This window comes from Pelmatolapia mariae, linkage group LG16_19, assembly GCF_036321145.2.
Source record: "Pelmatolapia mariae isolate MD_Pm_ZW linkage group LG16_19, Pm_UMD_F_2, whole genome shotgun sequence".
NCBI lineage: Eukaryota > Metazoa > Chordata > Actinopteri > Cichliformes > Cichlidae > Pelmatolapia > Pelmatolapia mariae.
In genome coordinates, this window is record NC_086241.1 from 50,512,341 (window position 1) to 50,539,037 (window position 26,697).

The 26,697-nt window shown below is 42.6% G+C and overlaps 3 protein-coding genes across 4 annotated transcripts; 2 read left to right on the forward strand and 1 right to left on the reverse strand.

Annotated features, from left to right (window-relative positions):
- The first annotated feature begins 1,124 nt into the window (after positions 1 to 1,124).
- Positions 1,125 to 7,399, forward strand: LOC134645395 (ankyrin repeat and SOCS box protein 2-like). 2 transcript variants are annotated; one of them, XM_063498818.1, is made up of 9 exons: positions 1,125 to 1,238; positions 1,652 to 1,854; positions 4,828 to 4,994; positions 5,152 to 5,307; positions 5,385 to 5,630; positions 5,717 to 5,888; positions 6,085 to 6,688; positions 6,785 to 6,938; positions 7,071 to 7,399. In XM_063498818.1, the coding sequence occupies exons 2-9, from the start codon at positions 1,733 to 1,735 to the stop codon at positions 7,199 to 7,201; spliced, it is 1,752 nt and encodes a 583-aa protein (XP_063354888.1). In that variant the 5' UTR covers positions 1,125 to 1,238; positions 1,652 to 1,732; the 3' UTR covers positions 7,202 to 7,399. The 2 variants fall into 2 exon arrangements, with proteins under 2 accessions (XP_063354888.1, XP_063354887.1); XM_063498817.1 differs by lacking the exons at positions 1,125 to 1,238; positions 1,652 to 1,854 and adding an exon at positions 3,972 to 4,436.
- Positions 7,400 to 7,893: 494 nt separating this feature from the next.
- LOC134644219 (protein FAM181A-like) lies at positions 7,894 to 8,667 on the reverse strand. The gene has a single exon (XM_063497030.1). The coding sequence runs from the start codon at positions 8,665 to 8,667 to the stop codon at positions 7,894 to 7,896; it is 774 nt and encodes a 257-aa protein (XP_063353100.1).
- Positions 8,668 to 13,103: 4,436 nt separating this feature from the next.
- prima1 (proline rich membrane anchor 1) lies at positions 13,104 to 26,110 on the forward strand. The gene is made up of 4 exons (XM_063499499.1): positions 13,104 to 13,994; positions 14,847 to 14,988; positions 17,384 to 17,516; positions 23,925 to 26,110. Exons 1-4 carry the CDS (start codon positions 13,713 to 13,715, stop codon positions 24,022 to 24,024), a joined length of 657 nt encoding a protein of 218 aa, XP_063355569.1. The 5' UTR covers positions 13,104 to 13,712; the 3' UTR covers positions 24,025 to 26,110.
- Positions 26,111 to 26,697: the final 587 nt, after the last annotated feature.

Here is a 26,697-nt window from a genome sequence, read left to right on the forward strand (position 1 = left end):
TGACTGCCATATAATTGCCCCCCCTCCCTTGGTTCTGGGGGCTGTTTTTGCCTGGCAGCCATGCTCTAGTCTGGCCTCCTCCGATAAGGTTTGGGAGAAACTCAGGGCTAACAGACTACAGCCCAAGAAAAATACTCTACAATCTAGGGAAGTCACAATACATACACCAACAAAATTCTCACTTACCATGCCACCTCTAACTACCCTTCCTACTTCTATGTGCTGTTTTTTTGTCTCTTTTCCATCTTTCTCCCACTTTCTCTTTCCCTCCTAAGAATCCCGCCATCAGAACTGCTCCATCTGTTTTGTAAAATTGAAATCAAAATGCCCATCAGTACTTACGTGCATCTACATATGTCACTATGTACATGTATAGCTGTGCATGCATATATGTTTTTTCCTGTTTTTGTTTTTCTTCCTCCCTTGAATATGTGTATGTATCTGTATATGTGTGTGTGTAGGTATGTGTGCAGACATGTGTCTTTATTCAGGTGGGCTTGTGTGCATTTGTGTGTACACACATATAAATCAGGTTGATTTTGGGTTTACTTTTTATTGCTATCCCTCTTTTATCCTGTCTGTTTCAACTTGTCTTGTTTTACTTGTTGTATGTCCATGTCCTATATAAATGTTGGTTAAAAATAATAATTAATTAATAATTATTATTTTTTTAAAGAGCAAATGCACTGGTATTTCACAGGGAAAGAAGGCCTCATGAACTTTATCATAAAAGCTTGAAGAAACTGTCAGAGTCACTGATTTACTGGTACTGAATATGCCTGTTCATTTCCTATCCTGACATGTTAGTATGTCGTGACAGGACGGTGCTTTTTTTTTTTTTTTTTGCAGGTGTTTGAGTCATACGTATGTGTTTTCATATGTTTTGGTTTGACTTTGTTGGGGAAAGATCGCAGGTTGCCCAGGAATTTGCAATAGAGCCCGTTTGCGTGGTTGAAAATAAATATGTCGAAGGACTTGTTCGTCGTCATAAAACTATGAGGCCACTTCCAGTTTCAATAGAGGAAGCACTTTTTAAAAACATTTCGGAAGAAGTAATTGTGAAACAATCTGTTGTCATTCTGCTTGTTCTTCAGACTCATTTTTGCACTTCACACAGTCGCAGCAAGAGGTGACGCATGTTATGACAGAATCCTTTAGCCCGTCTGATTAGGATTAACATATTTGTTCTACAAAGTAACTCATATTTTGTGCATAAGGAGAAAGAACAATGTCATGTGGTGAGTCTATCAAGCTGTTTTTGGGGGGGATTTTTTATATTTAATTTAATTCTAATTGTCTCTGTCATTGTTTTGTAAAATATTTATGTTTCATTAATCATGCCCTGTAATCTCAGCTTCATGTTTTTTTGTTATCCTTCTGTTGCATAACTCACTAACAACACTACACACACCAGCACCTTCTCTGGAACAGCAGTACCAAGTGGAACATAACACTGCTGAACATGTCCTTAAAAGGCATCCCCCCTCACTGCCTGAGTCGCTGCTCTCTGATTTCTGCCTTTGCAGATTTCAGCTCTTTTATATGAGTTAGGTCACTAATTCACATGGGATGTGTGTATTATACTGTGCCTGTGATTTTATTGCTGCTGTTGATATTCTAACTTCTATTTTCCAACTTCTATTGTGAATAGTGTTTACTCATCTATGAAAAAGACAACAGCACTTTTTGAGGTATTCTGCACTTAAGACTGGACAACAAATCTCCTCCTGTGATGATTGCAGTCCAAAAAGCTGGGTCTCTTTACCAGAGACTAAACAGCGACATCAAAGACAGGCTGGCTGGATGCTCCCTGACTTTCCACACTTCACAAAACACCACAACAAACCTGCTCAGGTAAGAAAAGATGCTATCACTTCTTAACGCTTAACAATTTAACATTATCTTGTCACCAAATACCGCAAATGCTATGCCTAATCGTTTTTTAGTGAAACATTAGAGATAGTTATTCATTACATTTTTGTAAATGGCACGGCGTGAAATGCCCCCTTGACGTATCAGTATATCTAAATAGCCGTCAAGATGAAAACAAAAGACATGAAAAGAAAAGCGCCGGTCTGTGCTGACTGCCTTAGCGTTGCTTGTTAAAAAAGCAGAGTTACTACAAGTTTTCTGATGGTGAAGAGCCTCAATGGGTTATTTTGTGGAGGCTCAATGAAAACAACATTAATTAAAAGGATGTATTTGAGTAGTAAGTGGAGATGAAATCATCATGTTTTATAGTTATTTTACATACATGTGATGCAAATGTTAAGATGTCTAAACCTTAAAGACACACAAATAAAACAGCACCAATAGCATTAATGTGTAGTGCTCACAGGTGGCGTTAAGGAAAGTCTTTCTGTCCCTACAAGACTGTTTTTACTGTACGGGGAAGCAACTTGTTAAAACACAAATATTCAGGTCTAGAGTACACCGAGATTTACTTCCTTGAGAGTCTCTCAAGTTCAGTCGCAAAACCTTTCACTCTTGTGGAGAAACTGAAACCTGTTAAATGAGATTTAGTGATTAGACGACACTCACAAGCCACATGCTCAAACATGTGAGTCAAAATAAGCAAATGAGTTCTGAGCTGCACTGAGGCCATAAACAAAGGTACTAATCAATATGTGGTGCCTGTAGAATCATAAATGAAAGCTTTGTTACACATTGTTTCATATGGTTGGCTGACAAAGCATAAGGCTGGAAAAAAAATCAGATAAATAATAACGTGGGTTTTATTCATGGACTGGTCACTTTTGAGATTTTTGCTTCAATAGCATATTTTTCTTCTGGCAAGGAAGTAAAGAAAATGTCCAAAATATCCATTTGCGTATTTATTTTACTGCATTTTATTGACTGGACATGCAGATTAGTAAGAGTTAAGTAAATATGTAGTCTCTGTGGTTGATTTGGATATTTAATTATTAAATGGCAAATAATTTTTTTGTTTGTTTCCTTTTTGGTTTGGGTGTTTTTTTTTCCTGGCTCTTTGCAGTATATTTTCTCAAAAGGAATTACAAACACAGTTTTATATCCAACGTTCAGCATTCCGTTATGGAAATGTATGCAAACTGATTTAGATTTACATAGATTCATAGCTTCATTTTCATAGTTAAGCATAACATTGCCATGTGTGTGTGTGTGTGTGTGTGTGTGTGTGTGTGTGTGTGTGTGTGTGTGTGTGTGTGTGTGTGTGTGTGTGTGTGCCAACATCTGACACCAATACACCTCCACTGTGTTTTAGCATTTGTTCTCCAACTCGCTGGAACTCCTCTGTGATGGATTACCATTCTGACTAAAGATGTTCCCTCAAAGACTTTATCTAAAATCTCCCATAAGTGTATATTTAGGCTGAGAGCTGGTGATACCCAGAGGGCACCCTCATAAGCGGATAAAGATGTTTACTCAGAACTCATTTTGAATTCATTTGCAGTCACCCTTCCCTCCAAGAGGACATGTGAACCCAAACAATGCCCACAAAATGCCTCCATCCCGCAACATAACGGGACCACTGGACCCCCTCATTATAGGGTCAAGAGTTCTATTTTTTCCTCTAATCTGTCACCCATCTTCACATGGTTGAGCAAAAACACCACTTAAAGACACTTGGCTCATCGGTGCCCCCAACAGGACTTAAATTGTAAAAATCTCGAAGACATTAGAAGGAAAATATGATCTTTGGCATCATTTAATACGCTGGTATCTTCTGATAAATAAGCTACCTGAGCTATAACAGTGTCTTCGTCGCTGGAGTGAAGATATTACGCAGGCCACGCCTCTAGCTGCCATGAAGGACGCAGAGGTCACATCCTCGGTATTTTTCTGGGAATTTAGGGTGGTGGGGGGTTACATTCAACAGCTTTATGTGTTGACGTTTGGAGTCTGTTTATCAAAAGATTTATTTTTTTTTATGTATTGCTCCCTTTTTTCTAGGGACATTAGGCCTAGAAAAAATCGCTTATAATACAGTCAATGTGCACAGGCTTTTCAAAATGGAGTAGTGATTAATGGTTCGTTGTGGGGGTCTCTGTTTATCTTCTGCAGTTGTCACATATCAGTCTCGTTATCTAACTTGGAAACCAGCCAGTAAAGACGAAAAGAGCTGGCCTTACACTGCATTATCTCCAGGGCTGTTTCTCTTATCTTTAAACGTCCGAGTCTTCTGACATATATGGATAAGTCCGTCATCCTGCTGCCTGACAATACAGTCCCAAAATAATCTGAGAGACCACAGCTGAGCCCCGCTCGGCTCTGCGCGCTGCTCCGCCGACGCCGACGCCCTGGGAAGGAAAACAGCGAAATCTACCTTCAGTAATGACGAAATTCAGCTACTCTGACTATTTGTCTCAGTTCCGTTATGCCGGTAATAAAGCTGTGTCGCGACTGCGAGGGGATAGGAGAGGAGACAATGAGAGCGACGGCACGTCAGAGCCGGAGTGAGTCTTTTATTGTTGTGTGGACTATTTGAGGCTGCCTGTGTGTGTGTGTGTGTGTGTGTGTGTGTGTGTGTGTGTGTGTGTGTGTGTGTGTGTGTGTGTGTGTGTGTGTGTGTGTGTGTGTGTTTCAGAGCGAGGGTGCTGGTGGCTCTTGTGTGCAACTGAGGTCTTCTGCATAAATAGCAAAAATAAAAATCACACATCCTGGGTTACTAAGAGCAAAATCGCTGTTTTTTCTACTTCTCTCAATTAAGATTATGATGATAATCACCGAATGTACAGATTTTAGGGTCAGTACTGCCTTTCCCATAAGGATCTGGTGTCTTTCTAAAAATACACTTGATTGTATTCAGACTACTTAATGTTTTAGGGGTTTTTCTCTCCTTTCAAGGGATGTTGATCCTGTGGTCTGTGCCATCAAAAGAGGAGATGTGGAAACTGTCAAAAATCTGACAGCCTCTTCTCACTGGGTGCTGAAGGAGAACAATGATGGATGGATACCTTTGCATGATGCTGCCTACTGTGGACAGGCTGAGTGCTTGAAGACCCTGTTAAGGGGTAGGTGATTGAAAGTCTCAAAGAATTATCCCAGAAATGTAATTTGTCACCCTTGAATGAATCACATGTTAAGAAAAGAAACTTAAATCTATTGCGGGAGGACTTTTAAAATGCCAGGTGTGCTTGTTTTGTTTAACATGTGTATTTTCTGTTCTAGCCCTTCCAGGCTCAGTAGACAAGCGCACATTGCAGGAGCAGACGGCCTTGCTGCTTGCGGTGTCTTGTGAACACTTGGCCTGTGTGCAGTGTCTTTTGGAAGCAGGTGCTGACCCTGACATCAGCAGCAAGAGCAAAGAAACACCTTTGTACAAAGGTACAGCTGTGGGCTAAGAATTTCTTACAACAACTTATATGGAGCCAGGCTGACTCGTGTCTTTTGTGTCTGTTCAGCATGCGAGCTTGAGAACATAGACATGGTGAACCTTCTTCTCTCTTATGGGGCCACTGTGAACCAGCGGTGTGCCCAGGGCTGGACAGCCCTTCATGAGGCTGTATCGAGAAACAACACAGAGATCTGTGAGATACTGTTAAGAGCTGGGGCTATAATTAATCCATCTAATACCTACACCATCGCTCCACTGGTTGTAGCAGCTCAGCAAGGACAGATGAGGACACTGTGTTACCTTATTGAGAAAGGTACAAAAAAATTCCAGGTTTTCATGTTTATGATTTCAATGAAATTATATTATAAAAGAATGATGATTGTTTTTTGTTTATTTTAGGTGCAGATGTCAACACGCAGACATGCGATGGGGTTACGGCGCTGCATGAAGCGAGTAAAAATGGCCACACGGAAATTGCGGCCCTTCTGTTGACTAAAAATGCAGATGCCAACAAACCAACCATCTCAGGACTGCTGCCTTTGCACATCGCTGCCCAGTATGGACATGACAAGTAAGTTCAAATACTAACACTTGCAAAATGGATGAAATTATAATAATAATTAAAAAAAATACTGATTAGTGTGTAAAATTTGTATTCATATCCTAAACTTATTGTTAAAATATGCAATGGAGCGGCGCTGTAAGCTCTAACTTCTCTGTATTTGTTGTGTTAACTTTACATTAACATCCTTTTGCTTTGTTTTCAGGATTGTATCTCTGCTCATCTCGGTGACAAGTCGAGCCATGCTCCGGCACAGTTGGATCAGCCCCCTCCACCTGGCAGCAGAGCACAACAGACACACTGTAGCAGCTGTGCTACTGAAGACAGGTGCAGATGTAAACGCCACACTGCCCCACAGCCACTCCATCAAGTATGCCGATCGACGCACTACAGCCCTCTACTTTGCTATTGCTAACGGCAGCACCGAAACAGCAGAGGTGTTGCTTAATGCCGGTGCTAGTCTAAGCCTGGATCCAGTCAGCCCTCTGCTGATGGCTGTGCGTCAGGGTTGTGTCAGCACTGTGTCTTTACTGCTGGAAAGAGGAGCTGATGTAAACGCAAGCATCCCAACATGTAATACCACATTCCCAGCTCTTGTTGCACTTTGTCTGAATAATCTGCCTCTACTCAAGTGCCTTCTGGACAATGGCTGTGATGCGCTCTCCTGTTTTACGTGTGCTTATGGCAGTGCCCCTCACCCAGCTACAGGACAATCCGATATAATAACTGCTGGCAGTAATGGATATGCTTTCCAGAATGGCAGCATGCTTCCTCTAAATTGCAGTGAGCCTTCAGAGAGGATAACACAGGTATGCAAAAAGAGCAAAAAGAGCAAAAAGTTGGTCATAACAAAAATATGCATGTTCTTTTTCAGTAATGTAAATTTATATGATTTTCTTCTTTAGTTCTGCGAGTGGATCTCAACGCCAGTAATGAGTAAATGGGCAGGGCCAATTATAGACTTGCTGCTAGAGTATGTTGGCCATGTTCAGCTGTGCAGCAAGCTCACTGAACTGCTGGACAGCCATGAAGAATGGCACGTTGTCAAGAGGAAGTTGTGTAAGTATCAGATGGAAACATGTCTCTTTCACTCTTTTCTTTCATGTCCTCACACGTCCTTTGAATGCAAATGTGGTCCACAAGGAAGCAAGCGACAAGCCTCTTTATCTTTCCTTTTTGTCTTGTCTTTAGTGTCACCATGTCCACTGCTGCACCTCTGTAGATTAAAGATTCGGACCCAGATGGGGGGACACAGACTGAGATCCATCACAAGCTTACCTCTGCCAAACAGACTGATTAGATACCTGAGCCACGTTGACTGACTTTAAAATGAATCTCAAGCAATATAGTCCTCAGAGATAAGACTATATTTATCTTCTCGTGGTTCTTTTTTTAGTCGTGTCTGATATCTTGAATCTGTAAATGTTCCTCTCAAAGAAATTCTATGTGTATAAATATCTATTTATAATATATGTGAAGTGACAATAAGCCTCTTTAATCTGTCCTTCAAAATGTGTGTGTGTGTGTGTGTGTTTTTCCCTTTGGAGAAAGCTTTAGCAAAAGGTAAAAATGATCTTGTGCCCAAAGGAGTTTTTAAGGGAAGTTGAATCATTTATTTAAAAATAAAAGTCATTGTTTCAAATGTGCCTATCAAACATTACTTTGACAAAGAAAGGCGATTCTCATACTTAAAAGAGGAAACTAAAACAGGATGTTTGGATTCATTCTATGACTTTTTTGACTTAAAAAAAGAACAATCATCCTCTGTAGACACCTAAAAGTAGAAACCTTTTTACCTTACTGTCAATTTTCAGGCATAAGACTGGCATGAAAGTGAAGATGATGAAATTATTCAGTGCAATTTAGTCCTTTAGGTTTAAAACACAAAAATAGATGAAGCATTTCAATAAGTGCTGGAGGAAGTATCTCGTTTTAAAATGCTGAAAGAGAAACGCTGAAAGTCATTAGTCCTATTTACACGCGTTTTGTGTGATGGGTTCATTTAGTGAGTTAATTAAATGAATCCAAATACACTGAAGATTGGTGACTGAGCGGTGGGCTTGGTCGGTATGGGTTTGACAACAACGTGCGTGTGAATTTTCTGTCCATAAGGATGCTCGGATCTCTCCGTCTCAGTCCCTGCTGCTTTGCTCCACAATCCCAGGGGCGGATGAGGGACAAAAATGTGATTGTGAAGGATCTGGTGTCCGTGGTACTGGAAAGGGCAACAGCCGCACACACTCACGCAGTGGTGAGAGGTCACGTCCAGTTTCAGCGTCTCTTTATCCGCCGAGCTGCGCCGGCTGCACGCAGATATTGCGGCCTTTGCATCATCATCATAACTTCGTTTCCTCTTTTCAGTCTCAGTTCCCTCCGATGTGCCTGCATGGCTCCTTTTCATTCCTAAATATGAGTGCTCCCTCTTGGTTGGGGTCAACTTAGGTTCCTCCCAAAATGAGGCCGGTAGCTGGCGTTTCCTCATAGGCACCTGCTCCACAGAGCTCCCCAGGTGATCCACATCCTGCGCACCAGAGCTGGCCTTTTCTGCCACACTCTGATGGACAGTCCCCATCGGTTTGGCGCACCTATACTCCGCAGACCTGTGTGTGTGGCATCTTGGGACTCTGGAGTATTTTTGAGAGAAGCGCTTCAGTTGTTTCTGGAGATATTTCCGGTGATCCACGGAGCGCCTGCACGGAGCGGACTTATCTAGGGCCGCCTTGATGTCGCTGGATGCCAAATTTACAAAATTTAGTAAAGTTTTGACCTCACTGTCTGCATTTGCCATATTGTATCGAGGGTTTGTTCAGTCCATGTTAAAATAAGCAATCCACCGTCAGGATCTAAAGAGAAATGAGAAACACACGAGTCACGCAATCAAGCCTCAAATGAGCGGGATGCTGGATATTAGAGATTAATAACCTTTTACTCACCACTGCTGGATCAGTCCAGATTCTCTCAGTCTAACCTCAGACTTCTCCCAGGCTGCAGTATAGGAGCACTTCAACAAGTTGAATGAATATAAACTCCTTGTAGTTATGGTGCTTCCCTTGAACCAATCAGCGACCCCAGGCCTCTTACAATGCACCCCAATCAGCCTCCAAGCGCCCTGGTATCAAATTCTTCACCATCGCAAATTGTTGTCATGGAGATCTGGAGGGGGGAAAGCCGCTGAGGGGATGCGATATTTCTCCTACAAGATGATTTCTGCTCCGAAAATAGTAAATGTGCGTTTAAAAATCGAGTGCGAATTCTTGTCGAGCATGCGTACATTATAACCTGATATCAGAGCGGTTAAAGTTGAGTTTCTAACACATAAGCCCGTTATTCCCTCCCCAAGAGTGATGTCAGCTGTAGGATTTGGTGAGGGGTGGTGGGATCTGAAGAGTGCATAACCATGGAAAGGGTCTTGAAGGCTCAAGAATCTTGTCTTTCTGTTTGCCCCCTCAATCGAGCGACACAAAGGCTGAATTACTCATTCAAACCTCGGGGGACAAAGGGAAAGGAGCTGGATAGCACTCCTGCATTTGTAGTCAAACATTTAGAGACTTAAATCGAGTCGTCATGAAGGAGAAAGAGTCGGACAAAGCCCATAGAATTGCCATCAGCAAACATTTTCCTGTGTCATATTATGGGGTCTCCATGGCTCCCTCTGGCCCGCGGACAATAGCACAAGTTTGCACACTCGAATACTGTCACCCTGCCAACGGCAACAAGGGCCCAAAACAGGACAATCCCCAGAGAAAGCATGGGCTCGGCGGGGAAGGTTGCAATAGAGGAGGGAAATGGGACTTGTGAAATGCTAATTGAGCTTCATCCCCTTATTGAAGTGGAAAAAGAGTACCTATCGTTCCACTGAACCGCGGCAGCAGTGGAATGAGATGTGAGGGAACTGTTTGTCTGGTAACACCTCATGCCTCAAATCCTGACACAGTCCTATGCTATGGAGCCAGGAGAGAATTTTTTTTAACTATCCGCAGTCTATATCGAGGCTACAGACCGTTTACTCGGTTAGCTGCGGGCCACATGATTAATTGCCTCATTCACTTAGTTTGGGGTTGTGTGAGGAGAGCCCTGCTGCAGGTCTATATGTGCATCGGCCGGTCTATCTTTTTAACGGTGCATCCCTCTTGTTCTGAAGAGGCAGTGGGACTCTATTGTCCTCATCTCTTCTTCCTCCCTTCACCTCTCTGTTTAGCTGAAAAGGCCAATTAACAATGCGGTCCCCCCCCCCTCCCCAAGGCCTGTCACCCCACTCCTGTGCTTTTGAAGTGAGGAAGAATGAGAAAGAGAAAGAGGAAGCATAGTGGCATCCATAAATACTGGGTGGTGGCTGAATTTATTTATTTATTTATTATTTACAGAAGTTCTGAGTGGGAGGAAAATGAACCTCTTGGCACATTTTTGTTCACTTTATACAGTTTATACGGGTGCAAAAGGTGTGGCATCAGTGTGTCTGCTGTCCATCATAGAAAAACAGAAACAAAGATGTCATTTTAACTCCTGCCAAAGATATACACCTAATTTGTATGTATTTGCTGCGCATGCAAACAAACCCAGAAAAAAGCTGCAGCCAAGACGTGTTATGTGCCTCTGTAACAAACTACAGAGCCATCATCATCTTTGCCATTTTTGCCTAAACCCAATAAGAAGAAGCCCAGAGCTCTAATACATCTGTAATCTTGCTACCTCCATTGTGGAAGCTGCCCATCCCACATCCATTAGTGAAACTTATGGTAAGTACCTTACCTCTTGCCTTTGCTCAAAAATAACTACAACAAGATGACACTGTTTGATCTGCAAGGGAGAAAAAAGTGTAAAAGCAGCACAAAGCAAAGATCAGGCACAGAGACGGGGAAATAAAAATAAAACTGTACCCATATAACACAGCAGGATTTGCAAAATCATAAAGATTACATTTTTCTTTAACAGGGAATAGGAGTTACAGCTAAATGTAGAAGTACCAGTAGATACGGTCATTCATGTCCATGTGTGTGTCTAGAAATCTAGAAGCTTTTTCTTTATAAGATGTATCTATTTTCCCTTACTAAAGAGTTAGGAAAAAGCCACGTGCAGATGTAAAATAAGGAGTACACTGAAAAATACTGTCCAATAAGTCATCAACTGTATTCTGATATTCCTCAGAATGTATTTATCTTAAACATCATTCCAGTGGTATTTGAGTTGTTTTATCACAGTACAGGCTAATTTAAATAACAACCCCAAGCTTAATATCTCCACCAGCTCCAATAATAATGTGTCAATAAGCAACATAACCTCTGTTTAAATCGCCTTAAAGTCATGTGTTGCCATGTTTTTCCACTAGATGGCAATCTACCTTCACTATGATGCAGCCCAGCATGAATACAGCACACATCTAACGTTATACCTGCACACTGATATAACACAAGGACAAGTAATACAAGAAAACTACGAATAATACAAATAAAACCCGTTTAAGCTTATTTGATACAAACGTTTGTTTTACTTCAATGACAGAGGGCTTGTGATTTTTGTCTTCTTATTTTTTCTTGTTCTGATAAAAACATGATGTTGGGGTGCTCTTTGTTTTATACAGAGAGGCAGATTAAGTATCTTGGCAGGATGATAAGGCTGAAAGACCACAGTAATTACATAGAGAGGTTTTCTTATCTGAGTTTTAAAGGCCTATGATGTATGTTGTGGCAAATTGCTGCTTGTTGGAATGAGGTGAGGTAGCAGGAAGGAAACAGGAGGATGTAGTGCTTTTCTCTTGTCAGATAATCAATATTGGGACAGACTGTAGGGGAGATGGATGGACTGAACTGCTAGGCAGACCATATGCCAAATACAGGCTTGTTTTATCCTCCAAAAACTCTGAAAAATCTCTGCACTGCACTGCATTTTCAAATACAGCCTGACAGCAGCTATGGATTTTCCACTCTAAAAGTAATTCATGGCCCTTTGCATGAGCTCACTTCTTTATTGCCCGTGAAGAGCTTTTTTCATAGGCACGACATGTGATAAATGCTCGGCTGCAACAACAAGGCTTTAAGGCTAGATGCTGAATCCACTGATCTTAATCCAAAGTTGTTTAAATACTCGGCTTAGATGTTATTTGGTATGAACAGGCTTTGACACAATTGGCTGTCACTTCTGTTATTTTAAACTGCAGGCAGTTCTCCCAAGCAAAAGACAAGTCACATGGGCGCCACGGTAGATTGGAGATTTATGAAACATGAATTAGCTATGAAAATCACACACAGGCTGGGAGGCAGGTTTGTGCACTGCACGAGCAAAAATTGACACATCAGGATCAAACATGTTCTTAGCAAACTCTTAACAAGACATTAGTGGGCTTCAGAGGTGATTTTTAAAGCGTTGCAAAGATCTCTTGAGATTGCAAGAAGATGTGTGGGGATTATTCAAGTACTACAAAATGGTTTGTCACATAATGAGGTCTTTAAAATGTGAGACATACCTCCTTTAAACAGCTGAAAATCCTGAGGGGTGAGAGGTTTGACCAGGCCACAGTCATTACATCATCTTCCAGCTCTGATCAAGTAGGTAATGCATCAGCACTAGAGAACCAGCTGATCAATAAATCATTTAATGTGGTTAAAAAATGTATTAGCTCTGGCTCCCTAGTGACACCAAGAAGAACACTTTGGATTTTATTCCTGTCCTGTCAATCAGCTGTTACAACAAGTGAATGTCACGTTGGCTTTCTAGTACCGACTGAGGGCTCTGAGGTAATTTCATAACTGTCCCTAGTGAAGACCACCAACAATATTATGCAACTGAGCTCTTAAAAACTACCCACTGCATAGTCTGATTCTCTGCACTCTGCCCCGCAGCATCACCTCTTATAAACGACATCAGTGTGGGTCAAAGGTGTTGTGATGACAGCAATAATAACAAGAAGAAACTAATGTTTTACAATAAGCCCATTCGTATTTTTGAGACTGTTATAATTGATCGGGTTGTTGAGCATTAGCAGTAAATGCCAGGTTACATCAGTATTGTTTATCTCAGCCTACTTTGGGACACTGGACCAGAGAGTGTTCTCGCAGGCACACAGCACATCAAACACGGGCATGGCAGTGTTTTCAGTCGGTAGGCGTCTTGCACTCTCTCTCCCTAGCTTTCCACTTGACTTTAATTTGCTCTAGTACGCGTCATCTTTACAGACTCGCCTCCACGCATTGTGGGCTATACTTTCCGCCTGGGCCATTATTATTATTATTATTTTTTAAAAAAAGGAAAAAATCAAACACAGACATAAACAAGTAAACAAGGCAAAACAAACAAAGCCCAGCTGACATTACCGACGCCTTCACAACCACATGCCCTTCCCTCTTTGATTTTTGGGGGGACTTTTTAAGAAGCGGAAGGCGAATTTGTTTGAGCACACGTTGTCAGGATGAGCTGATGTGAGCGCTGCATCAAGTGCGCGGTGGTGATGCTCCCGTATAAAACAGCCCGCCGTATTTTGGCACAGAGGAGGATGCATCACTTTAACCCTCGGCTCTGCCCTCCGGACTCGCCCATACAGTGCTCAGCTTAGATAAGTTGAGAGGGGATGTGTGATGCCATTGCAAGGAATCCTACCACTCGATATTCCCGAGGATCTCTCTCGGTTCGTTTTTTCCTTCAACTTCGATGGCTTGAGTGGTCCATTTGCGCTCATGCTTGCAGCCGAGGAGGGATGTAAGGTACGGGCATCTACCGCCCTCACATTGCACGGAGTAGCGGCGTGATTCAGGTCGCTATCTGAGTGCCAGAAAGCAAAAAACTACTTTCGAGATGTGAATTATCGAGATTTGCCACTCATTCCACCGGCTCGCCTGTCCTATGCTATCGACAACGGGATTTCAAGAGGAAAATGATTGTGGCATAAACTATTTCTGGAGACGCCTGTCACAGATATCGCCGCTGAACTGGATAGGGTGGATGGTTATTTCCCAAACAGTTCAAGCCTATGTATACTGCATTCATTTGTTGGAAACGCTGCCTAGTATCTTCGAGAACAGCGCAAGAGGAATGCTGTGCCAAGATCTAATGCCATTTACTTTAAGTTTTTGGCCTTTTTTCTTCGGTCATTGCCTTCTCTCACTGTTGTTACTCTCGTGCCAGGTAAGGATCACGTTCAGGCGCGCCACTTGACAATTTACGCATGAGAAGAGGTTACACTGATGTAACTTGAGTTTCATTTACTGATGGACTATGGATAAGAGCTGTGGAGCTAATAACCTTTTCCAAGTAACTTGTGTGCTCTTTATATTATATTGCCATATAATACCAGCTTACACTTGGTGGGATCACCGCTCCAGAGCACACCTGTGTTGAGGGAATGCTGGCAGGCAGGCGTGTGTAGTGAGTTTGCAGCAGGTCATAAGAAATGCAGCTATGCCCAGGTACACACAGAGGCACTCTGCTTTTTTGTTGTGGGAACACGGAGTAACCAACTGTGTTTATATGATAACAACATTCAGTTATCCCACCAGGATCCCTGCAGCAGGCATATGTTAGTGATGAGTATTCTAACCTCTGCCCCATGCTGCTGCCTACAGATAGTGGTGAGCAGTTGTTCACGCGCACGCAGTGTTGCCAGGGTTCATGTGTAATGTGATCTGCTTGAGTTTCCAAGTCCACCCACGCACACTCCTCGGGGCAGCCTGCTGCCCACTCTGTTGGTGGGTGGTTTCTTACAGGGAGCGGGCTGCAGCCATATATGTGATACTATTTTACATGTACTACATACACAGTAGCCCCAGTGACAACAACACTGGAGCTGCGATATGAAAAGAATGCTGAGAGGATATCCACAGTGCTACAAACTAAGAGGCTGCTGAGTATTCAAGCATCTCCATTTGTGCTGCACAGTGTTGTGCTGATGGTACTTCTGAGTAATGCACTAAGGGACACAGCCTCAGTCCTTTCAATCTCTCTTTCTCTCCCTCTGTCTCTTTTTTCTCTCACCATAAGGGAGAGCTCCAGAGGTCATGCTCACGGACTGTGGCGGAGAAAGTTAGTGAACAGTGCCAGCTGGCATGCCACTGTAGAAGATACCCTCCACTTCCACCGCCGCCGCCTCCACCGCCGCCCCCGCGGCTACTGGGCACCACAGGTAAGGCTTCCAGCTCACCCTCCAAGCTTTCACAGCTGTCTCCCTCCAAGTCCGTCTCAGTCTGTCTGCTCTCAGCCCACAGTTGGATCTTGTTCCTAGCCAGACGCAGGTGTCGGGCAAGTGGCTAGTCTGAAGAAACTGTTTTGACTTGAAGTGTTTCCATTTATGTACACGGGGAAAATGCACCATCAACCTCTTGAGATTAACGTGTGAGTGCTCGTGCACGGGTGTAATTTTGCACTCTTGTGTTTGTGTGTGTGTTAGAGCCAGCAGGATGTTGACAGCTGAACACAAGACTAATATATACTGGGTCTGACCCTGGGGAGTACCCGGCTGCCTGTGAAATCCATGCCTGCTGGGCTGCCAAGCTCAGCGGTTCAGTGGTAGGGTTTCCCTCTGGAGAACCCCTGATTAAAAGACAGATGAGTTAATTAAATTAGCTATAATTTGTTAGAGATAAGGGGCTAATGATCCAGCCCAGTAGTTCCAGCTTTGTTTTGAAGTCGAGCTGGCGGCAATAAGTGTGCGTGAGTGTTAGTGCTCATATACAACAAGCTTGGATATCTGTGTCGCTCCAGCGCCTGTTGTGGCAGCGCTCCCCTTCCCCTTCCTCTTTCGTCTCACTCTGAGGTGCTAAATCTATTGAGCAAAAGGCAAACATATTTAACAGGCCTGCTTGCTGAAAGTTGATATGATTTGTATTTCATCTCAGGCACCTTAATGAACAGTGCTGAAATATGGGACAGGTGTTTTGCTGATGATGCAGCTATTACTGTGATTCTTTAGAATCACTCATCCTGAGCCCTTCGTATTACAAGGAGGGGGGGAATACTTAATCACGAAGCAGTGGAAGGACTTTAATCAATCAGCTTCAATGTGTTCTTTTCCTGTCTGGTCAATGCAAATGGACCTCCTTTTCCCCCTGACTCACCATGTGAGTTACCTACAAATCGAGAGTTATAGACTCTTCTGTGATTGTTGTCAAGGTCACTGCATGAATCCTGCCACAACCATCTGACTGCAAGTGAAGGTGGGCCTTCGGCCAATACAAGCTCAGACCTCTGAGTGCTGCCTCCACAAGATCTGATCCCTCCAACAACAACCAAATTAAAAAACAGCAATATGTCATGTTAATAAGATAAGCGGATCAATCTTCATTTCTTTTTATCTTTGCACACATATGTTTGCGGTGGGTGGAGACACTATTAATATTTCATTCAAAGGGAGTTTTTTTTTTTTGTCATCACATTTTTCATGCATAATTATCTAAATATTCATTCAGCAGCCCAATTTGCAGAGCACTTTGAGCTGAAAATGTGCTTTAAACTGTCGTCTTTAAAATCCAATGAATATGCACAGCTAACATGAAAACTGGGACAATGGCTGGGACCACATCTATCAGATAAAAGTCTAATAAAACTGAGGAAAAATTGGCACAGTTAAAGAAGTGTCTGCGTGCTAAAAATGGTATCTGAGTTCCCTTGATAGGACTGTGCTCTATCACAATAAAGTAGATCCTTACCACTGACTGAATTAAATCCTACAGCCGTTGACAAAACGAAGGATTAAAATGGAAGTTTGGCTGAGAGGAGCTTTTAAATTCACAGTGACTTATGATGTGGTGTGCTGTACCAGGGAGAGCCATACCTTTTTATTTGCTGTGTAGAAATGTGCTGTGTTGGAAAAATAGTCTTCAGCATTACTCAGGAGTATTTGTTGCTATGGTGTAAGCCCATTCGTCTCATTCATAACAAAAATCCTCTACATGCAGGAGGAGCTTGTTATTTTATGTACCGAACAGGGTATTTTCTCCTTGAATGATAGGTAGATATGCTCATGACAAACCTGATTTAAAGACGGTGGGAGAGCACAGGATGCTGCAAACCAAGGCGAGAGAAATTCTGCAATAGAGATACGAAGATTCTGATGCACACAATGTTATACAACATTCCTGGTGAGTGATCTTACTCCACGAATCTAATGTGGAAAGAGCAGGAGGTTCCTGCAACAGTAATTGGTGTGGACAAGAGTGCTGGTGTAGGGAAGGCTGACAGGACCTTAAATGATTCATGGTGTCGGGTTGGATATCTTTGAACGTTGCACCTAAGACCTACAGAACGGGTGAGGACACGAATGCATCCCAGCACAAAAAGAGCAGAGGAGAGAAATCGTCTTGTTTCTCTTTCACTATTGTGTTGTTTAAATGTTAAGCCACTTACTAAGGATCAAAATGCAAAACACAAGTCAGCATTGTGGCTTAAGTGTAAATATAATTAATGCATTTTTCATAATGCGCTTACCTTTTTTAATGATGTGTTTTAATGTATTCTGTTTATTGTCTTCTTCTGTATCTACACCTCTCTCTCCTTGCTGCCCCTTTCACTCTGTTTCTAAGTGGAAAAGCCCAAGGTGCAATTGTGGAGGCCGTGGTGGATGGAGATGGACATCGTAGTTCTCGGAACGGTGGGCTGTGCCTCACTTATCTTCCTCCTCTCAGCTATCATCATCTGCTACAAAGCTATCAAGAGGTAAGAAGCCACCCTAACATGTTTAATTCTGTTTGTTTAACATTGTAATTAAAACCTCACATATTTCCAAATTATTTTAAAATAAGGACTAACTGAAGCAGAAGTCAGTCACGGATTGAGACAGGCGGGTAAATAGACACGTGGGGTACTCTAATAAGTGTCCTGCCTTTTTGTTAGAGTTATGCCATTGCCCCCCTAGGTCATACTGAGGTCAGAGGTTAGGTGGGTTGTAAATATCCACTACATTGAGTCAAGCAGAAATATCCCATATGCTGAATTCATTTGCTGAAGTGCAAAATGACATAACAATGCTTTATTGATTTTAATTCCCATAAAAGTCTAACGCATCCTAGAATGGCAGCTGGATTCATAAATGTGAAAGCAAGAGCCAAGCAAAGGAAATCCCAACACACTGCTGTTGCAGCATTTTCCACATTTGGCTTATTAGAAAAAAAAAAGTCTGAGTGAGGTTTTACTCTGCGGCACAACCAGACCCAATTCTCTTGATGCCGTTCAGGCAGCACGGTGTCACACGTGCACTCCGACGTTCCCTTAATGTTCACAGATATTTCAAAAACAGTCACATCTGAATCGTGCCAGGTTTGTAAAGGATACTTGCGTGCACCCATCCATAAACACACAATATCTTTACACGCACTCATTCATCATCTTGGCGTGTTTCACAGTCCATAACTAACCACGTGAGAACGCCATGTGTGCAGAATTAGGCATTAAATCAAGAAGCTACTTCTATGTTTTATGCATATGTATTTAAAAAGATCTAGTATCCTACCTTCTTATATTTATGGGACTATATTAAGCCTGCATGCCAGATATGGCTTTCTTCAGCAGAACTCTATTTCGCCTTTCTTTAAACAACAAATAGGCAAAGTCAGGCAGCGGAAGTAATGGGCGGTTGGCTCAGGAATTCATTATGGCAATTCTCCAGCCCCCTGTGTAGCCAAGGGGCACCTTTTTTTAATGCAGCAGTGGTAGGAAAGTGTTGTTGCAATATGGGCTCTAGCCCCAAACCCAAGTCATTATTTATGAATTAATTTGCGCAGTCATTCAGTCGCAGGCCACATCTTTTATACATGCAAGCAGGTCGTGTCCTGAAGCTCTGTGGGCTCTAGACTGCAGACTTTGTGCCACACCAAGCTGCCCTCTACTCAGAATGAGAAGGGAATATACACAGGTCCAGACTAGGCTCATTAGACATTCATTAGTCAAAGCCAGTAGCAGAGCGGTCCAGGGAAAGATGTGACTGCTTTAGCATTTGTCTTGGATTCTCTAATCATCCATCGTTCCAGAGGGGAAAGGAGAGGAAACAACACAGCCAAAAAGGACAGATAAAGTGTTGTCTACCAAAGCGAGCAAAGGCAGTAATTCAGCATCTCAGTCAATAACAGTGTGAAAAAGGGTTTGTCAGTGAGAAAAACACAGCCCGGTTATATATAGCCCTCCCAGCTCCTTAGTGCTCCGGGCTTTCCCAATGAAAATCAGCTGGACGAGGGCCAAGGCCCAAGCATTACAGACAGTGGAAGAGCGAGCACTGCAGGTCCCAGCCCTCCTGGCCTTTTGTTATTTTTTGTAATCTTTGCTTGCCAGTCATCTGTCAGAAGCAAGCGGGACTGAAAAGGAGAAAAAAAAGAGCACTTCCACACAATCCTATTCAGAGTCCACAGCACCAGAGAGGCTGGTGTGCAAGCACAGAGAGGAGGATTCAGGCACACGCTGCTTTTCAGTGTTGCTGTACCATCCAAAGCAAAAGAGATGATACTGCAGTCCAGGCTGTCAGCCATCCAAGGCGCCAAAACAAATAAAACTCAGACCAACTGACTAATGAAGCTAGATGCTTTTCCCAATCACTTACCGCTCAGGGAGGCTTGTTCAAAGACGGATAATGCATCCCAGCTGGTCCTTTTCAAGGGTAACACAGAACATCCAAAATACTCAAAAAGACGAAACGGAAAATGCTACAATATTTGCTCACACATCATTAATCTCCCTTTGTTTTATTTTCGAAATCGCTAAACCGGCACCATCAAAACCGGTGACAGACTTTTACAGTCTGTTTTGTAATGCGTTTGCTTTGAACCATACCATGTTACTCTAATTTCCAGATGGCTGGAGTAATTGTAAACAGCCCAACACATGTCCTAATTTCACCATCATGCATTCCCCAAACTTCAAACAGCAATGTGCGCTGTGATTGCACAGCTTTGATATGAAATATTCATCTAACCTGTGAAGTGTTGTGTTGCCACCTGCCACGTGTCAACAGCATGGCATCTATTATTGAAGGCCCGGGCAGAGGTCGGCTTGAGGCCCCAGTGCTCTGCCCTGTGTGGTGGCCCAAAGCGACATGGTCAGTCAGTGCGGAGATTACATCCTGAGAAAAATAAACAGGGCCGAAGCAGCTTCCAGGAATCTGTAGCTCACCGGTGTCGAACAGCACAGAGATCCTATCTTGTTCTCTTACTTGCTAAATCTCATGTGGAATCATCAAGACATGCCAGACTTCTGTTAATTGCTTTTTCATCCGTTTTCAACACTATTCAGTTGCGACTTAGAATAAAACTCCTTTTTATCTTAAATTTAACTGGCTGCACCAAATATAATGAGGGACATTAAAAAAGTTCTATGATTCCACCCATAAAGAGCAAAACACGTCACTGATTAAAATCATAGCAGCAGTCCGCTTTAGAGCCATCTCTGCTCTGGACTACTTCCAGCGCTCGTGCTAATTTTAGATGGCTCCTGTTCTGTCCACTTGCACATATGCATCTGCAATGCGTTCTGGATCTCCTCCACTGTGTGGAGCCTTTCAACTTCAATTGCATTTTGTGGAAGAGGACAAAGCAAGGCAGGTGGTGAGTGAACATTGTGTTGATGTGGCTAAAAGCTACAATGTGAGTGTAGAAGGTTCAAATTTTCCCTGCAGTTCCTCAGAACATCACAGTACAGTCTCCACCTCCAGAGTCCGACCCTGGTGGATGAATTCATAGTGAAACTTTAAAACATGAGCACGCTACTCACGCGATGGGCCTCCTCCAAGGAGGGCACTGCTGGAGACTCAGTTCCCGTTACTACTGTTGATATTTAACGTGAAGGAGGGGTTGCTTTCACATAAAGGTTTGAGGTCTAAGCTGAAACAGGCTCATATATTAAACAGGTAAGAACAGAGCTTCCAGGAAGAGCTCTTAAAATAGCACTTACAACAGTCCATTTGTGCTTGAGGAGATGACCTTGAATGGGATAGTGTGTAAATTCAAATAAGGTAATGTAAGAGTTTTTTTGCTTTTTATAGGTTGGCTTGCACACACACACGCATGCACACAAACTCACATAAATGAAATGAATGAAAACTGTTCATCATAAATTTGTGTTCAGTGTTTTTCCAAATGATACTTCAGTCAACCAGTGATGAGTGGACATCCCAGCCACAGTCACTGACTTATTAAAAGAAGTATGATATAAAACTATCAGTCTGCTACAGAAGTAAGAATAGGATCATGTTTCTATGCTTAAAGACCTCGTATCATGGTGTCATCGGATATTCCTGCATAAAAATGTGGCAACGTCCGTGGATAAATGTGGACACTGTTTTATCGCACCTTCATCAAAGCTGGTTTATCTTTTTGTTTTGTCATGTCTTACAGAAACATCCATATCACCCTTTGTTCATGTAGTTTCATCTGTTTAGAGTTGCTGTAGGAACCAACGGGAATAAATCTTACTTTGTCCCAACACCCACAGGTCTGTTTAACTCTTATCATAGTTTTCTGTAACTGGACTCCAGAAATGTTTGAGGCTAATGTTGTTATAGAGTCTATGTTGGCTGGACTTTGGGAGATTCCTCCTCCATCCTCCCTGTGGGACAGATATAATTGTGTCTAGCATATTGTTTTGTGTGAGTAACTGTTGCTGTTTTTGTACATTCTCCCTCAGGCGACAGCAGTGATTAATAGATTAATACAGACCTGTAAAACTGGTATATCCCAAATCCCTTCCCTGCAGCAGTGGGGACCACCGCCCCCTCCCCACATCAGAGTGTTTCCACCCCGGGGCTGGACAGTTTCTTTTCTCAGGCTTTCCCCTGGTCTCACAGGGACACAGCAAGCAGCATCTGCTCTACATGGCCAGCATGTGTCCCAGTTGTGTTCACCCAAATGACCCCTCCCAGGTGACACTGGAGTCCCACAGGAAGTCTTAGTCATACTGTTGTGTTTTGTTTAAAAGTTTTTTTTCTGGAAAGTGTAATGTTCGCACATAATGTTGATCAGCTTCTGCATGGCCCTCCAAAAGTATCTAAACAGAAATTCCCAATCACTTTTCAGGTATAAAAGCTCAGTTAAAAGTCAGTAAAATCTCCCTCCCTTCTTATTATTAACACACACATCCTCATAATAATCAACCTAAGTTAGTCTGACTCAATGATGGCACTATATTAAAAGTTCTCTATAAAATACATGTTGTAAACTCACCAATTTTAAACTAGTGGAAGAAACACTGTATAAATTAGGAATTAGGCAAAGCAGCCACCATCCTGTGGTATCAACAAATAGCTTGATAAAGTTTCATGGCGATCAGCAGTGATTTTTCAGCCTGGGCCAAAGTGGCTGATAAAGCCATCCTGTTAGAGTAGTTAAAAATGTGAGGTGAGGGATCCTCAAAGACTTACACCCTATTGTAGTTTTTGTTTCTTTGAATGGAAACCCTTTAAAATGTTTAAAGATCCTCATAGTGACTTTGCGGATCAGAGTAACTGCTTGTGTAAAAACTGGACGGAGTCAAGCCGAGCAGGATTTTAGGGCTAATGCCGGCGAGCACGGGAGGGAGATGGGTCGAGGTTAATCTCTGCGCTGAAGTGACAGCTGAAAAACAGCCGAGACGGGAGCATTTTTCAAAATCTGACAGCGGCAAGACGGTTGTTTAACAGGTGTGGCAAAAATGTGATCGGTCAAAGTGCGTGGGAGCATCCCAAAGAGACAGCTGACAGACTGAGATGACAGCACAAGAATTATAAATATTGAGTGGTGCAAAAAAAAAAAAAAAAAACCCTGGCAGATCATTTTTCATACTGACACCTCACCAAGAAAGAATCGTATAAATATTGCTACTATTACAGAAAAATATCCTTAAGGCATATTGAAAGACTTGGTGTGATAATGATTCAGCAAAATCCTGTGCACGGAGGGAAAGAAATGCTATCAGGTGTATTAGACCTCCAAGTAATGTTAACTTTTTAATGAGATCTTGTCAGAGGTCTGGATTCATTACTGGTAGCGTTTTAAGTCTCTGGATATGATAACACCATTAAAACCATATCTCAGTAATTTCCAATACACAATGCCATCAGTCTTAAGCAACGGCGCGTTTTATTATTCATGAATTCAACTTTCATACATTGTTGTTTTTAAAAAGTTCCATAGTCCTTTTAAAAGTGCCCTCTTCAGTTCTCAACAAGAAGCTAATCCTCACAAGTCACACTGAGTGCTTTCTTCTTGCAGAGCTTTTGTATTGGATTGCATTATGTCATGTATGAGCTCATTTCACCCTGCAAGGACTCCCTGTCTGCACGATTCCTTCCCGGCACGATGCCCGAGAAAGGAAAAAGATTTGTGCTGGACCGGACTGAATGTTTGTTGAAGTTGTGCCGGCCAGCCCGGGCTTTCAGGGGCCAGGAGAGGAGAGGAGGGGAGATATTGAGCTTAGATGTAGCTCAAGGGTTCTCAGTGCTAGTGAAGGCACTGTACAGTGTTGAGTGGGACAATGACTGTACTAACTGTATTCAGATCTGTCTCCGAGTTACGTAAACCCAGGCAGGGGAGGGCAGCTGAGGGGGTCGGTGCAGAAGCCACAGTACACTGGACAAATATAATAACCACAAAGGCATCAAGGAGCGCATGAAAAGAGTTACATTGAATGATACTGCTCTTCACAGACCAGTAGCAGCAAGGGGATCATGTGCTGCTGTTTTCTTTTGCACTAGAGCAAAGATCGAGCATTACAGCGCAACCGGTTTTTGAGAAGGAATTTCCCAGGAGGTTGTGTATCGATGTTATTCCCAAGTTGTTTTGACAGCTACACATACTCATTACTTAGAAGAGAAGATTGCATCTCCCAGTCATAGTAGGTAATTGCCTTATGCCATGTGCTGCAATGTATCTTTTCCTTCTGTCTCCTTGCAAAATTGACCTTTAAACACTGAGCTTATTAGAAGGGATTGCTGAGAGCAGCATATCCACCCAGAGCAGCTTGAGAAATCAAATCAGTCTGTAGGTCAGCAGTCCACAAACTCTGTTTAATGGCATGGCCTTTAGCTATGGATGAATGTAATGCCATTTTGCTTTGTTTTTTTGATCAAGGAATTCATCCTCACTTTGTAAAAATGTCTATTCACAGGAAACCACTCCGAAAAGAAGAGAACGGGACAAGTCGTGGGGAGTATGCCATGAGCATCCGTAACAAGAAGGCCATGGGTACAAACAACACTGTGGTATAGACTGTCCTGGTAAACATGAAGTGACATCACCATTATCGCTCACCTTATCCTGACTACAACAGTTCCCTCTCACCTTGAATGAATGCGAGTGGGTTTCACCCCAGGTTTTCAGATTGGTAAAACTTCCCTCTTTGCCTGGCACGTTGCCCGGACTGAAGACACCATTCAGCTCGAGAAAAGCTAAAAAGATCGACGGGGGGAAAAAAATCAAGACAGAAAGGACACAGAGAAAGATCCACAACCCCCCATGGTGTCGAAAGTGGCACAGCAGGCTGAACATTATGCTCTTAGTAACAGCAAGTGTTGCTGACAGGCTGGTTGGCTGCCGGCTGGAGAGGGACTGTCTGCCAGTCTGCCGCAGATCCAGACCTCACGCACTGTTGACATCTGCAATGGAACAACAGACAATACAGCAGCCCTGCAGTCCCACGGGCAGCCAGACAAGACAGCCCATCACACACAACAAATAACATGCATGCAGTTTTTACAAGGAATGCAACATTTTTTTATATTTCCAACCCTCGCACTGTCCATTTTTTTTTCCCTCCATTTTTGAGACAGATGCTTTGTGAGAAACACGATGTTGCTGCCGGTCCTGGCTCTGAGATGTGGATTCCTCTGACTATGCAATTTAAAGAAATCCATATAAACAAAGGAGGAGCAGAAACATCAACATGGGACATTCTGGTTATTTCGCCATGCCAAAACAGGCTACAGAAGGCTCAATGTAATATATATATATTTCAGTCATCCATGTATTTATTTCCTCTATTTATTTACTTGTCTATCTTTGAATTTATTTTTCTACTTAAAAGGGAAAAACAACGGTCTTGTAAGTTACTCACATCTTTTCAAATCTTGAACATCTTGACGAATTCATCTTATTTCTTGAGAGCTCTGTTTTCTAAGTGAATAATTTATAGATCATATAATTCATTTGTGATGCACCAATGCTTTAAGCCGGCTGTCGGTTTGTTGAGACACTGATGCAGAAAACGCGCTTGCTCTGCAAAGAGTTTTGGTATCAGTTGTTTTGTCTCTGGGTGTTTGATATCCTCTTCTGTTTCCCTGAGACTTCAGCTAAAAAAGTCAGGGGCCTCCATAATGTCCTATGTGATCTTTGTGAATGTGTGTTACCCGAACAATGCTCCTGTCCTGCATCACACGCCAGTCCTGACTTTCCGATTTGTTCGCTCAGTGCAAGCACCTCTACAAGTTAAACCTACTCTCCCTGTCGTCCGGTTAAGTCTTGTTGTCCAATGTCCCGTGGTCAGCTGGATGCCTTCTGCCGTGTTTTGTCTGGACGTGACAATCTTCATTTTTCTATCTGTCAAGAAGGGCTTAGCCCATCACTATAGAAACAGGGGACATGAGCCCAGAGCTGACCTTGTGACTGGTGAGAGACAGGAGACTTAGCCAATAGCCAGAGATCAGGTTGCACAGAGGATGGCCTCATCAAGGATGTGTGTGACTCAGTGCTGTCACAGGCATCCTTCTCATCCCCGCTGGAAAAACACAACTGAGCTGAACTGGAGCATCACTCAACGCTGCTCTGCTTTCTTTTCTTTTTTTTTCTTTAATACACTAAATCTGTGTGTGTCTGTGCGGGCATGCATGTGCGCGTGTATGAGTGTGTGTGTGTGTCTGTCTGTCTGTGAGTGTGCATGCAGATGAGTGTACTCAGTGAGAGTGGGCTGTACTCTGTGGCTGTCAGTTAAGTATAGATATTGGCTAAACTGTGGAAAATAGAGGGGGATTTAAAAAAAAAATCACATACTTGCATTTAAAAATGCACAGGTATTAGCTAACAGTAAACCCCACCATATACCTATATGAGAGAAATGATGGATGCATGAATGTAAATATTGATATTTAAATATCTGCCTTCTGGACTGTTAATTCATGTACAGTGTAACAGAACATATGTTTATACATAGTAAAAGTTTAAAAAATGTGCTACCACTTAGAATTATGTCAGTGTTGTCATGTTGATGGAGCAAGCCATTAATGTATATATGGCAATCAATAGAGCATACACAATTTATGCATTATACCAAACAGATAACGAAATGTGCATAAGTTGATTTCATTGCTGAGTTTTTCAGTTGTAAATAAAACTGTACATAACAACTGACCCACAGTATGTTGTGTTTAAAGAAATGCATGTGCAGTTATAAAACCACTGTTATATGTGGGCAGACGAGCTGGCCCGTACGTGGTGAAGGTGATAAAAGTGAGACTGCTATATTTAGCCTGTGCCCATCTTGTCTGCTCTATGCTGTGCTGTGCCGTTCGCGTCTTTGGGCAGAGCCGTGCTGGCCTTGTCTCCTGGGCCCCCCACAGCGGAGGACATGTTCTCAGTCTGTCTCACACAGTGCATCTTTAATGAACTGCGATTACCAAGCGCACTCCTCTCCGTGGGGCTTAATGGCACCAGCCAGAAAACTTTTAGGTCACATATTGTGCAAGCTCTGGGCTCGATCAATAACAGTGTCACTAAAAAATCACGTGTGTGTGTGTGTGTGTGTGTGTGTGTGTGTGTGTGTGTGTGTGTGTGTGTGTGTGTGTGTGTGTGTGTGTGTGTGTGTGTGTGTGTAAAAGATTTCTGCAGCTAGAGCAGGAACATGAGTTGATATAACAAAATGAGGTTTTTAGAGTAAGATAAAAGAGGGT

Bases quoted from the DNA above. Each gene is read 5' to 3' on its own strand.
- LOC134645395 (XM_063498818.1), top strand. From the start codon at position 1,733: ATGATTGCAGTCCAAAAAGCTGGGTCTCTTTACCAGAGACTAAACAGC. The intron at 1,855-4,827 runs GTAAGAAAAGAT...TCTCCTTTCAAG, and splicing joins ACCACAACAAACCTGCTCAG to GGATGTTGATCCTGTGGTCT. The intron at 5,631-5,716 runs GTACAAAAAAAT...TGTTTATTTTAG, and splicing joins GTGTTACCTTATTGAGAAAG to GTGCAGATGTCAACACGCAG.
- LOC134644219 (XM_063497030.1), bottom strand. From the start codon at position 8,667: ATGGCAAATGCAGACAGTGAGGTCAAAACTTTACTAAATTTTGTAAAT.
- prima1 (XM_063499499.1), top strand. From the start codon at position 13,713: ATGCTATCGACAACGGGATTTCAAGAGGAAAATGATTGTGGCATAAAC. The intron at 13,995-14,846 runs GTAAGGATCACG...TCTCACCATAAG, and splicing joins TGTTGTTACTCTCGTGCCAG to GGAGAGCTCCAGAGGTCATG. The intron at 17,517-23,924 runs GTAAGAAGCCAC...GTCTATTCACAG, and splicing joins TGCTACAAAGCTATCAAGAG to GAAACCACTCCGAAAAGAAG.